The following is a 14,706-nucleotide window of genomic DNA, read 5'->3' as shown; positions in this document are numbered from 1 at the left end:
GTTTCTACCTGCTTCGACCCATTTCTGCTTCCTGTTTACAGAAAATCCTGTTGGTTTACAATTGAAACAACCCGCGTGCGTACACCGACTGATGTAAATGTGAACGAAACACTAATTCCAGCTATTGCTCTCCATATGAATTCAATTTTAAGATGTAAGAGAAAGAGTTTACTAGATAGCAGCCTGAACTTGTGTAGAAATCGATTGCCGTTGCCTCAGCTCAGAGGGAAGAATGAAATCTGGTAGAGAACCCAATGACGCAATGGTCAGAAAAATCTGATCTGTGCGCGCATCAACACAATGAGTTTGCTTCAAATGGAGGACGGGTGTGCTTCCTATGAGTGAATAACGTGCTCGAGTAAAGTGATAACTTGTGGACCGAAAGACCGCAACGCTGTGGCATCAACCCTGTTTTCTAGCTCAGTCCATAGGTGACTTGGCTGGGTCGCCGGTTCAAGTCCCTGTGTGGACCATGAATGGAGCGTGGACTGGTGGCTGGAGAGACGCCAGTTGATCTCCTGGGCATTGCCGAGGTGCTGTCAAGCAAGGCACCGAACCCCCAACTGCTCGGGGGGCTGGTCACTGGCAGCCCCCTCGCTCTAACATCTCTCCATTATGTGCATGTATATAGGTCCTGTTTGTGCATGTGTGTGTATTTCGGGCCTGTGTGTGTGTGTAACATGAATAACAATAATGGGGTGAAAAAAATCGAATTTCCCTGTTGCGGGACTAATAAAGGAATTCTTCTTCTTCTTCATCTTTCGCTCAATGAACAGAAAACACACTTCTCTTCAATTCCATTTGCATTTATTCTAAAGGGAAAATATATAATTCAATAAATATTGCGGCAACAACATTGGCAAAGACATTTGAGGGTGACATCAACATTCAAGAAAACATGATAACGTACACAGGGAAGAGACAAAAGATTGGAAAAACGAGATCAGAGTCGGGCCGCCTGGCTGCCAAATGCGACAGCACTGGCGTCTGAGCAAGATAACTGGGACGTTACAATAAAAGTGCATCAATACCTTTGATATTCAAACAGCTCCTAAATTGCACTGTTAGATGCCAACGACACAAATTTACACCGTAAACAACACTGTTTCTGAAGAGTCTCGTTTTCAAATTAACACCCGTTTGTTGTTTACATGATTTCAAATGAACACTGAAATCTCAAACCATGTCGAAAAGATTAAAAAAAATAAATCACACCAGAGAGTGGAACAAAACAAAAATATGTATATTTTAGAAGGTGAGGGCTAATTGGTGGGTAACTGGTTAGCTAGACACATTAGCTCCATGAGCGTCCACTCGCCCTCTCGTTGATTAATCTGCTGATTTCTTTCTCAATTAGTTATTAAGTCAGTTTAAAATGTTAAAAGGTAATGAAAAATATCCAATAGTTGCTAGCGTGACCGGGCCTTTACCAAACGGCAGCATCTGAACCCCTTCAGGGACATGCCAGGCAGAGAGCTGCGATGTTTTCAGAGCCTAATTAACGAGATTTAATTGATGCGTACATTTCCACTCCCTCCCTAAAGTGCAGTGGGAAAATGACTCGTAGCTCAAAGTGGCCGTCAGCCTGTTGGGATGTTCTCGTTTTACATAATAAGTCACATTATCACTTGTTGGTCAACTGATTCGGCCCGTGGAGGGTCCATTATGAGTTATAAAACTTGTTCTGCAAGTGATTTGTGTCACTGTCTTTACTTGCTAGTTTTTTCTAGAGCTGTTAAAGTGAAATAAACTCCAGGGTTGAAACTCACCAGGAAGTAGCTAAAATAAAACGATGATGCAGTTACACAGCAATGACTTCACATTATACCGACAACATACCAGAGACGGGACGAACAGCGTCAGGTTTCCTGCGTGCAGGACTAAGAAATCCCTCTTCTAATGTCCTCTAGACACAGACTAACAGTTACAGGAGCAGGGGTGAGAGTGAATCAGTTCCAAACTACGGTGACGAGTTGGTGTATGAGCCCTCAGAGCACAAAAAAAAAAACCCAGCACAAACAGCAGTTCCTCTTATTTTTTTTTTCCCAGGCAGCAAACCCCCCCATCGCCAGCTTTGGCTCATTCAAAAAGATCACGTTCTTAAACCCTCCCTTTACAAATGAGTGTCTTCTAATGACATCACTCCTCCTGCTCATTTCCTGTTGGTGTGGAAAGCCTCGACTGCATCCGTTCCGTTCTCCCACAGGAAGCCGGTCACTTCCCCGAGCAGGTAGCACGCTGACAGATAGCTTCCTCGTCTGGTGGGGCGGGGGGGGACCACATGGATTGGGACGCTACTACGCATTGAGTGTTCACTGGTGCAGAGTATTCCAGTAACATGTACATGAATTGAAGCTCATAAAACCCCGTTCCAGACAAATAAGGGGTCTTAAGCATGCAGGAAAGAGCGTCGCCCCGTAGCTTCCTGCTTGCACCGTGCTCCGTCCTCATTCTCAGTCTAATCCCCCTCGGTCTGACCAGTCACATGACCGAGCAACTTTTGGCTTTGTCCTTCCGGAGGTCCGAGGCCACAGCGGCCAGGTCGGGCCTACTTGGCATGTGTGAAATCCTCTTGTTGCCGCGGGTGGCCTTACTGCGCTTGACGTTTTTGCTGTTTTTGTTGATGCAAGCCAGCGTGGCCACGTGGAAAATGTCTCTGACGCTGTTCTCCGACTGCTGGGCCGAGCACTCGATGTAGGGCGCCGAGATCTGCTTGGCCATGTTGGAACCCTGGAGGAGGAAGAGGTCAAATACGGTCACCACCGGAAGAGAGGTCTTGCGTTGAAAATGACGGCAGGATTATCCCTCTTAAGGGTTCAGTTATGGTTCAAGTAGAGTACAATGAGTCGTGGATGATTCTAGTCACAAAACCACCGTACTAATTGCATGTTACATTCATTTACAACCCTTTTAATCTGCATACCTGATCATAAGAGACTGGTGTCTGTCTGTGGTTGGAGAGCTCCACCAGCGTGCTCAGGTCGGTGCGCAGGTCTGACTTGCATCCAACCAACAGCATCTTAGTGTTGGGACAAAACTCCTGGATCTCCCCTTTCCACTGTGGAGAAAAGGACAAAAACGTGCATCATGAAACATTCAAAAAGAATACAATGTTCCCTTTTAATTAATTCAACAGGAGTGGGGGAAAAAAAAGGGTAATTATCTAAAACTCCTGCTAGAAAATAGAAATCATATGAGCAAAAGATCAATATTTAGCTTTCAAAGTGGACCACATATGAAGCCAAATGTTTTGAAAATGTTTATTTAACTGCAATGAAGTGTTTAAATATGTATGTTGGCCAGAATGACCTGGCAACATCCCATGGGTCCCACCCCCCTCCGTCACCCATCCTTTAAGTACAAAGGTTAAAGCTGCCACTTCCTGGAGCCCCTCACGCTTTCAAGCCTGGAAAGGAACTACAAATAATCCCCATGTTTCCTCCCTGACAACAATAAATGCTCTGTGATCGATGGTATTTCTCCAGGGGCTTTAATCGGAGGCTAAAGTGCCTCAGGGCTGGCTGGCTGGCTGGCTGGCTGGCTGGCTGGCCGAAGGATCAAGTTCATCAATATTCAAAGAGGAAGCTGTTTTGTACCGCGTGTCCGTCACTTTCTGTCTGCACAATCACTTGACTAAAAGCCAATGAAACCAACGCTAATTCTAATTTGAACTCATTTAGTAAAACATGACTTGTGACTGACACACCGTTAAGGAAACAGTCAACTTGGTCAGATTGTCACTTTTATGGACAGCTTAAAAAAAACACACCATAAAAACAGGAAGTTTCCTACAAAAGAGGAGCGCTAGCCGGTGTTTTTTAGTGCCGAAAAACAATGGTTTTACACTTTTAGCAGCATTTTTCTGAGTACCGTCAATGCCTTCTACCAGTCAGATGACTGACGACCACACATAAGGGTTTGAGTGTGACCACAGTCATCAGACATTAACCATAGGCAGCTGCATGTGAGTAACTGGTGGCTGCACCTCAGTTTAAAGTGGAGCGTTACTTCTGTCTACCAGCCACTGCAGGGGTTTAACTCAGCGACCCTCCAGTCACGCTGCAGCTTGATTTACACCCTCACATCACAAGATCTGACGTGACCGAGGCTACAGAAAAATCTCTTGATTGCAGACTTGGCCTTTGTGAGAAGCTCAAACTAAATCAAAGACTCTACAGTGGAGGAATGTGTAGAGTTTATAGGTTAAAAGACTACTGATCTTATCAAAGGCTCGATGATTGCTCCTCGAATCGATGCTTCAGTAAAGAGAAACAAACCTTTTTCAGCACGCTGTCGAGTGTCTCAGGGCGGCTGATGTCAAAACAGATGAGGACGGCGTCAGAGTCGGGGTAGGAGAGAGGCCTCACATTGTCGTAGTACGGGGATCCTGAAAACAGAGGGAAACAGGAAGCTGAAATGGTAGGACCACATAATGCAGGTTGAATAGTTTGTCAAAAGACGTGCACACTCAAACGTACATACACCAGAGAGTTGGACAATTTGACTGAAGGCATAAGCAACTTCTTTTCCAGGGAGGTCTAAAATGCTTTGCTGAACAGGAAATACCTTTTATGATGTGAGGGGCACTGAAAACCACAATTTTTATGAATGCATGAACACGGCCAAACGATCGCTTTGAAACTCTAACACATTTCTGACGGTTATTCTCATATGGCATGATTGCAGCTCAGCCATAATCCATAGCAACCCGGCGAGACAAAACAAATAATAACGCAGCATCAGTCCAAAAAATGTGCTGACTACGACGAGATCACTTGTTGCAGAAATTCTCTGCGGAGAAACAGAGAAGAGAGAGAAGCGAGGAAATGACTCCCATGCTCAAAATTGAAACCATGTGCGAGGGAGACGCCCATCACTCCGGCAGATAGAAACATCTCCGGAGAGGAAAGGGAGGGGACGAGGGGGTGGCGTCATGTCAAGGTGAGTCAAGATCATATGACAAGCAAGAGCTGACCACACACAACCGGCTGCCAAGAATCTGGAGAATTTTGTTTTTGGTAATTGAAGGTTCCCCTGGGAGGTCCTTTCTAAACACTGCTGTGGAGAAAAGCCAGGAATGCACTGTCACATGTGTGCACACACACACACACACACACACACACACATACACGCAGAAAAAACCCAGGGATCCAGAGTTCCTAATCTAAACAGTCTGGATGGGAGACAACACCGTTTATACAATCCGCGCTTCCTTTCAGGCCCGGGCCTCGCACAACAAAGCATGACACTAGCTGATGTGTGCACAATAAATGTAGCGTTGCTGCGTACAGAAATCTGAACCATATCGTTGTCCACAATCCTTCATTCCCAGTGTTTGTGCCAGGGTTGTCTGGGAGGGGCCGCTGAGGTCACTGCTCCATCCAGGGACAATCAACAATACTGTGGAAACTGTACACCCACTGAGTGCAACAAAGCAGTATTTCAATTATATAGAAGTTATTACTAGACACAAGCTCTTTGTTTAACCAGGGTTTCCCCACAAGCTATATTTTAATCAATATGTGGCAAAAGGTCAACCACACGGATCCAGTTAACTTTAGCTCACATGTCGTTATAATAGCTACTGTGCTTAAGATTATATTTTCAACACTCAAACAATATTTATTATATTTCTAAATATAATTAGTGAAGTCACGTCTGACAATTAAAGCTTAAGATATTAGATGATATATTAATGATTAGCAGCTAACTCTCTCCACTTTGGCTGCTCAGCTATAAATAATGTTAGCTTAAGTTGGCTAATGCTGGCTAACGCTAGCTTACATTAAATTTCACTGACTGACAAAAAGAAGTTGCTGCTCAGGTTTCGATTTAGGTGATGAAGATATCGGCGGATGTGCTTAAAAGTATCCCAGACACTCAAACTATTATTTACTGTCTGCTAGCATTAGCTGTTGGCCAGTAGTCGATTAGCTGCAGAGCACAGAAAACTACGGTCGCTACACTAACAGGCCAATCGCTCGGTCTTCCTTTTGGACAGCAAAAAGATACAATCCTTCTGAACTTCTAAATATCAAAGCGCTACAGAGTTTGGCTAAGACACCAATTTGCGACGTACATTTACAAGCCAACAGGCAGCAGTTTGATTCTGTAGTTTGGCTAAGTCACGCTAACAGATGTTAAAATGTAAAAATGAGAAGCCTGCTTACAGCGTTGATTCTGCCCTTGATTCTATGGGGGGAAATTAGGTGCAGGAAGTTGTAATGATTGTACAATTTATGTTTTAAGGAGGTCTTTGTCTCTATTGACTCAAACCCTGACTTCCAAGGTCTCACTTTCCCAACTGTGGATACACGCGGGCCGTCCAGGATGCAGCTCATTTCTGCGTCTTAATGCCTTTTACTATTTCAAAAACTCAGAGTCAGTGAAGTATGGATGCCAGGATCTAAACAGTATAAATTATTTGGATGTCTTGATCTGAACATAATGTGTTTCAGATGGGAAACAGCTTATTTCTTCCCCTGCTTTCCCACTCACTCCCTGAGGATCATTTGGAAAGCCGCCTGATAGGTGACACCACGTAAAAAAAAAAAAAAAAAAAGAGTCCAGACTCTGAGCTGCTATCATCGACACAGCACAGGAAGTAAAAAGGCAGGGAGGAATGTGGGATCCCCCGCAAGAATTTATTCCCCATTTTTCATGGCTGTCTCACAATCAATCACGACCGCATTGTTTGAAGCTTTTTCTTTTTTCAGCCTCCACTGCCTGGAACCAATCACTGGAAAAATAAGTCCCTGCGACCGAAAAAGCTGTAGAGGCGGTTGACATTTTACAATGAATTGATTGTTTTGACCAACCCCACGAGGGGAGAAACGCACATATCTGAGTTGCTGGGTGCAGTGTGTGTGGTCTCGATTTCAATGTGTCTCTCTGCACATATTCTCGTGAATTTACCTGGAGATTAAAGTATTTAGAGCTGCAAATCCTCTGGAGTGCATCTCTGCAAACCATTTCAAACAGGAAACTTTCACAGAGGATCAGAATTTGCATGCGGTGTGCTGAAGTGTGTGCACGAGCAGGTCTGTTGGTTTTACAGGAGACGTCTTGATTCTTGCCTGCGGTTTATAGCGGAATCGTAACAGCGTTAGGCCTGCATCTGAGACTATACTCTGCTTTGAGGTCATTTTCCTGCCAACCGGAAAGATAAGAGGAAGTCCCAGAGCTAGCACACACACACGCGCATGCATGCACACACACCCTGGTGACCGTCATCTAATTAGCTCCTGTCATTGTTCTCCCACAGGATCGCTAAATCTGGAAGGAAGACACACACCCCGTCCTCCCCGTCCATCCTTTTTTTAAACACACAGACACACTCTCCAGCCCTCCTGCCTTCCCCTTAAACAAATCATCCCTTGTGACTTGCTCACAGCAAATTAATGCAGAATGACATGAGAGGATACAGTATACTGTGAGACGACTCAAACCTCCACTGTGGTCCTGATAAAAAAAACAAAAACAAATGACTTTCCATGAGTCAGCATAAAGTCTTCCAAAATGTTAATGTTCTTCCTTCCTGGTTTGTTAATGTGCATTTTCAGCCTGATTACCACAACATCTGGGATCAAAAGCGCCACTTAATGATATCAATACACATGAAACGAGTTAGAAAATACACTCTGGTGCATTCATGTAATGTGACTCAATATTCAAATTCCCAGATGTTCCCTGACTTCCACCGAAAGACAAAAAAAATGTCTGTGTTGATGTTGCCCGTCTAGATTGCAGTTCTTAAATATTCCATGATGTTGAAAGACATCCTATTTTCTGTAGTAAACCTTCACACAAATGGCTCACAGACATGGAAATGTACTTTATCTCACACATTCGCACACAGTCCTGAGGTAAGCCAGCTGCGACCGACTGTCTGGAGGTATGGCAACAGGTCTGCAGGCCTGCTGATTTACTGCATAGCTAACATATCTGAGCAGAACTGAGCTGAGGGGCTGTGAGAGCATGTGTGCATGAATATGTGCGGAGAGGCGTTAAGCCTTCAGGGACACCTGTGGTAACAACAGATAGAGAAAGGCACGGCCAGTTATCCAACAACATTGAGGTAAAATATGTATCCTCTCAACAGCCAGACACACTCAATCCAGTCAAAGAAGACAAAGAGCAATTTAAACTGAAGAAACCAATAACAGCTGTTGCTGTAGTTACCAAGGTATCTGCTGCTGCACACACTAATGGGTATCTAATAGCTTATATCATATGAGTAGAGTATGATGATCTGTTACGTTACTATACAATATATGACGGTACACTGCTATCTTTGCAATATGTTACCATAATATGTTATGTTAGTATACACTGTGTAACTGTAAAATAATATATTTAACAATTTGTTAGAATACGAAATGTACAGATACGACACTGTTATGATAAGAAATGCTACAATGTTACATTATACAATGCGATAAGTTGCAAAATGTTGCGATATAATTTTACTGTGCAATGTTACTGCAAGATAACGATAAGTACGATAGACTGATATAATAAAATATGCTATACCATTGCACGATGCACTACGTTACTATAAGAGATGTTACGATATAATGTTACTATACCATGTTACTGTAAGCCAAGATATTTAACGATATGTCGCGATACAATATGTTGCGATACAATATGTTGCGATACAATGTGTTGCGATACGGTGTGTTGCGATACGGTGTGTTGCGATACGGTGTGTTGCGATACGGTGTGTTGCGATACGGTGTGTTGCGATACGATATGTTGCGATACGATATGTTGCGATGTCTTGCGATGCGATGTCTTGCGATGCGATGTCTTGCGATGCGATGCCTTGCGATGCGATGTCTTGCGATGCGTTGCAATGCGATATGTTGCGATGCGATATGTTGCGATGCGATATGTTGCGATGCCATGTAGTGCGATGCCATGTGGTGCGATGCCATGTGGTGCGATGCGATGCGATATGTTGCCATATAATATGTTTGTTATATGTTTGGGATTCAATATCATTATATTTTATATTCAATACGATATGCTACTCTATGTTACAATACAACATTTTACAATGCAATACGTTAGGGTATATGTCATGAGTGACAGTATGTTTCATAATGGTGTAAAAATGAAAAAAAAAAAAGCAAAAGTTATGATAGGAAATATCAATGTAAAAAAGAAACATCCAGCCTTAGTGTAAACCAATGTTTCCCCATAACTCCCTCAACTACGATCCAGTTGATTTTGTGAAATGTAGCTTCAGAACAAACATTAATCTCTCAGATCTTAACATCCATATGTAAATGCATCCAGAACACCATAAAAGCTGCGTAAATTCGCTCTGGAGGTGCTGTTAAATGACACTTGAGGCCACATTAACGCCAAGGTGTGACTCAAGTACGACTCCGCATTACGACTAATCCAAAGTAGGTTTAACATGTTCAGTCAGACAAGAAGAGTAGGCCACAGAGAGCCAAGAGTGCAAGGTGTTCAGAGTCAAGACCGGACACATACTTCGATCTCAGGTGTTACATCACACAGAGAGTCTTTCCGTGACATTAGTAGACAGGAAGTCTATTCAACTCTCCCAGGATTACACTGTCCTTTACTTCATACACTGTATCCCATCCGTTGGCTCTAGGCTCTCTCACCAGTCTGCAAATACCAGTGTGATTCAATTTCCCCTTGGAAACGAGGTAGGGCTTTAGTGAGCCATGCCACTTCTCTTTCACTCCGCTAAGGATCTGGGCTTGCGGGGTACAATGGAGGTCTTTGTAGAGGAGGAAGTAGAAACCTTTAGTCTGAGGAATGCCAGACATGCGGCTCCAATTCGCTGAGCACAGAAATGTGATCCAACGCAACAATGGCCGCCGACACAAGAATGGAGGGGGCACAGTGTGTGTGAGCAGCAGAGGGGCTCATTGGGTGCATGAAAAATCCCATAGTTCAGCTGTCCAGCGTTACAGGGTTAACAGAACATGCTGGAAAGCCTACAGAAGGAAATTATAATCCAGGCTGCTCTATCATCTTAGGTATCATTATGTATATTCTTTAAAAAACTCCTTTTATCTTACTTCCCCCCTTTATTTCAAAGTGGGTCATCTTTAAATATGCAGAGTCGGAAGCTGTTCAAATCAGCACTAAACAAAAAAAACAACAAGACCTTTCCCTTAAGGTTCCCCGGGATAAACAGTATTCAATGAGATCCATTGGGGTCTAACGTGTGGGTCTCTTTGGGAGTCCTTGCTGTGAAAATGCCTGAGAGCTCCTGTGATTTCTGGATTCGACTGAAGCTTTTAATTGTCCTAGCTTTGGGAAAATTGCCTAAAAAAGTTGGAACAAACACCTCACGCTGTTTTGTGCAGTCCACTCATAAGCACATTATGACTATTTCACCAGCAGGGCAAAAGTGTTAAATCTGATTGAACCAATCTTCTGTGAGCCTGGGATTAGCGCTGAGGCGATTAGTTGATTGACAGGAAATGAAAGCAATTTTGGTTCCCCCCAAACTTTTGGTTCACTCTAACAGCATCGTTTCCAGACACAACAAGCAGCTGATTCCAGCTGAAAAGCTATCGTAAACCCACCCAACAGCAGACAGACACAGTAGACAAAACACAGTGAAGAGTAGCATGTGAACATAGTGGAACACTGAGCAGTTTAAGAGCTAGATCATTCTCTAAGGAGCTAGTGAAAAACTGACATTGATGATGTGGCATGAGACTGACCCTAAATGAATGCAAATGTTTTGCCGGGTTTGCTAACATGTTAGCCATTAGCCAGCTATGTCAAGCCTCTTTCTAACATGCACTGCAAACTTTAAATTATCTAGACATGAACCGGAGGAGCTGTGCGTGAACGTCTTTGGTTTGCACCCTGCCAGCTTCCAAGAACAAAGTTCATGTAATATGCGATTGAGCCCATGTGTGAGAATTCACAGCAAGTGAGTGGGAGTGTCGATGATGTTTCTATCATGCGGCTCACGTAACGGGAAGAAAACAAACACCAGAGGGTGAAGAAGAATGGTGATTTACACAAAGATAGCAACGAAACTTCTAACTGGAGAAAAGACAGGGTTAGTGAACTAGTGTCGGGGAGGGCCGATGCCAAAACCTTTAGATTTCCAAGGAACAGCAAAAGAAGTTGTTTATGAAAAAATTACGAATCCGCGTCATGACCGGCCTGCTAAACACTCCTCGCCTAAACTAAATAGACAATCTCCTGTTGTGTGCTACATGTGTGCTACAAGCTCAAATTCACACAGTGTGGACCTAATATCATCATATTATAAACATTCCAAACATTTGCTGTTTCCAGCTTCTCAAATATGCGGATTTGCTGCTTTTCTCCCTTTTACTGTTTACGACTGTTTATCAAATATCTTTGGGTTTCAGGCTGTTTGACAAGCAATTTAAAGACATCACCTTGGGCTGTGACGTGCTTTTTATTTGTTGTTGCTATGTTTTGACATTTCAACAATGAAAATAGATTAGTTAGTTGCAGCACTGCCTGAGATTTCTAACTTTTGAGTTTTTAGATGTATTTTTGCACATTTGAGCTCAGGAAAATGAGAAGAGGCCTCAGGCACACAGGCTCTGAGCCACCGGGGGGGTGGTTCTGTTTACCTTCCCCGTCTTCCTGTCCTCCTATTTACCTCTCACACAAACACCTTTGCAGCTCATTTAGACATGCAGGCAGACAGCATAAACCGCTTCCTCTGCTGGTGAAAGACGTGCGAAGCATCAAAGGGCTGCGCCTCGGCCCCGCCGGGCCCCACCCCGAGGCCCGGGAAGCAGAGCTAGCGCAGACAAGCCGGGTGGGGGACAAATGGAAGGCAATACAACTGGCAGGCATTTACCTTAATGACCAGAATTACTCCAATCACGCTCCCTTTTAAAACACAAACACACACGCCAACCATCTCATTAGGCCACTCATCACAGTAGAACAAAGACCACCACAGTAGGTGTGTGTCCGTGAAGGAGGGGGCTGGCAGTCCAGAGTGTTTGTCTTCACCTCTGCGTCCTAGTCTTTGTCCCAGTGCATGCTGGGGTCACACACACACACACACACAGTCCTCCCAGCACACCTCAGGAGATAAGGGATCGATCCGGTTGCCCTAAGCCAATGGGCGTCTCTACAAAGGGACCAGTCAAGCCGAAGGCTGTATCAATCAGTCACTGGTGTGTGTGTGCATGCTGGGTGGGGGTGAGCAGTGAAGGGGGTGCTGGGGTCTGGCTCCATCTCAGACCAACTGATCTAATAGGAATGGCGTCCCCCTCCCTTGCTGTTTTATGAAGCAGAGAGGAGAAGAAAAATGGCTCCAGGCGGTGGGCCAAAACAGTGCAATAAAACAAAATTCTCACTCTGGCCGACTTTCATTTCTTTGCCTTTCCACTCCCACAGCATACACATACTGTAGGGGTGAAAGAATTTGAAATTTGACCTCCTTGTTTTGCTTGCCTGGAGTCTTACCAAGCCTGGAAATGAGGGGGGACTCTGCTGAGCTACTCCGAAGTATAAACACAGCAAAAAAAATCTAACTTTATGCTGATTTTGCCGCTCATAAGAGGTCCAGCTGTTAAATTTGCAAATCGTAAATAGATTCTGCAGCTCTGCTTCGTTTCAGGCTGATCTTTTAAGTTCGAGAAAGTTACTCAAACATCGCTCAGGAATTCCAAGCCAAAGACTCGCAACAGCTGGCTGTAGGCTTGTCCCCGCCCATCACACACAAGCACACACACACACACACACACACACACACACCACATGCTCACACACGCAACATACGCCTCACTCACGCCTGACCGCTGTGCTATTCACTGCTCAGGCATTGATGGATGGGAAAGTGGGTTTGTTTACACACACGCACACACATTTTAGCACACACAAGGGGGACGCAGCAGCTGTTTTGGACCCTGAACACAAAGTCCGACCAATAAGTGATAAAAGCTGGGCAGCCAGTCCACGTGTTGCACAACAAAACTTTCCCAAAAAAACACATTGGGAGGAATTTGGAAGTGTGTTCTCCAGATGTATGAATGTACGCTCCTCTCAGTCTATCATTATCTTTCCTTTCCGGTTTCTTTTCTCAGCTGGGAAGAATTCATAGATCAAATCCAGCACTTTGATGCATTAGTGCGTCAACCATTTCTGTGTAGGTAAAAGGTGAGTCATTTCCTAATCTGAGGGGAAACGTGCCTCGCTTGTAGGAACAAAAACTCCAGACTATGAGAAAGGATAAGCCCAGCCTTATTGATTAAAATGGCTCACAGATTAATCCCATTACTCAAAAATGCAAGCCCGGGCCTCTTTTTATGTCGTGATTCTGACATTTGTAGGGAAATACCTCAGTGTCAGTGTTCATTAACGAACATATGGCCAAACCCGGAGTCAATTCTGCCTCTGTTAGATCACATCCACCCAGCAGAAGAGCAGTTTTACATGCCCACAGGGGTCACAGAGGGTTTGTGAAAGTGACCTGCCTGTTCGAACACGTCCACACACACACACATATCACCACAAATCATTTTGCGGTGACGTCCCACATGGAGAGGTGACGGAAGAGATAATTACCTGAGGTGTCCCACAAACTGAGCTCAATCCTCTGTGTGTCGATCTCGAAACTGGCTGTGTAGTTTTCAAACACTGTGGGGACGTAACTCTGCAGGGGACGTGAAGAAAAGAAGTGTTAGTATCCTAAACTTGGATTAAAATGACATCAATGAGGAGAAATAACAGAGAAATAATACATTATTACAGTGCCAATACCCAATTAGTATACTAGTATAGAGCTATAAATGCATTTATTGTAAGCACAGCTGCAGCATACTAATACATATAGGTTCATGCATCATATAGTAACAGGCTACTCAATGCATGTCCCTCATTATTGGAGCCCCATCCATCTCAATGAAAGCCCGTGTTTGGTTATTATATCACCGTGTATTATTAAAAACAGATCCATAGGCATCATGGTTGTCTGGGTGCGGGGTGTGCAGGGTCTCACCTCGGGGAAACAGTCCTTGGCGAACACGTGAAGCAGGGCAGTCTTCCCGCACTGGCTGTCCCCCACCACCACGATCTTACACTTCACACTCTGACTGGGATCCATGGCGGATTTCAGAGACAGCTTCTGACACGAGCGTCTCTCCTTCATTGATTTCAGTCGCGATTGAATAAAAAACAGTCCAGTCCCCGTGCGTGCGAGTGTGCGGGGCGTCGAGATGTAGCGCGGCAGAAGCGTGTCCGTCCCTGCCTGCCTGTGTGTGTGCCTCCTCCGGTGTGTCCGCCTGCTCTGAGCCGGTGAAAGCCATTTGCCTGTATTTATAACGTCGCAGGAGCCAATGGCAGCAGCGTGCAGGGCCGGCCCTCCGTGATGGCGCCCCCTCTGGCCTTTGCACAAAATAAACTCTTTATTCAAAGCTATATTTAATAATAAGATAATCATTATAATAACAACAATAATAATAATAACGCACCCACGGGGCGTTTTGTGGGGTACAGAATGAAAGTATGGATTTTCCATAAAGAAATATATTTAGTCTGAATTAATATTTTTAATATATATATTTTTTCAATATATATATATTTTAATTGCATGTATAAAGGTCCTGTTTGTGCATGTGTGTATGTCGGGCCTTTGTGTGTAACATGAATAATAATAATAATAACAACAGAGTGAAAAAATTGAATTTCCCCTGTGGGATAAATAAA

The 14,706-nt window shown here is 44.1% G+C and overlaps 1 protein-coding gene across 1 annotated transcript; it reads right to left on the bottom strand.

Moving 5' to 3' along the window:
- Positions 1-851: 851 nt before the first annotated feature.
- rnd3a (Rho family GTPase 3a) lies at positions 852-14,277 on the bottom strand. Its single transcript, XM_083937821.1, has 5 exons — positions 14,000-14,277; positions 13,567-13,654; positions 4,278-4,387; positions 2,924-3,058; positions 852-2,730 (listed from the first exon to the last, which is right to left on the bottom strand). The coding sequence occupies exons 1-5, from the start codon at positions 14,147-14,149 to the stop codon at positions 2,482-2,484; spliced, it is 732 nt and encodes a 243-aa protein (XP_083793947.1). The 5' UTR covers positions 14,150-14,277; the 3' UTR covers positions 852-2,481.
- Between the last annotated feature and the right edge of the window lie 429 nt (positions 14,278-14,706).

Source organism: Echiichthys vipera, assembly GCF_963691815.1.
Source record: "Echiichthys vipera genome assembly, chromosome: 23".
Classification (NCBI taxonomy): Eukaryota; Metazoa; Chordata; class Actinopteri; order Perciformes; family Trachinidae; genus Echiichthys; species Echiichthys vipera.
Note: the sequence above shows the minus strand (reverse complement) of the source record. Positions and strands in the feature narration are given on the sequence as shown.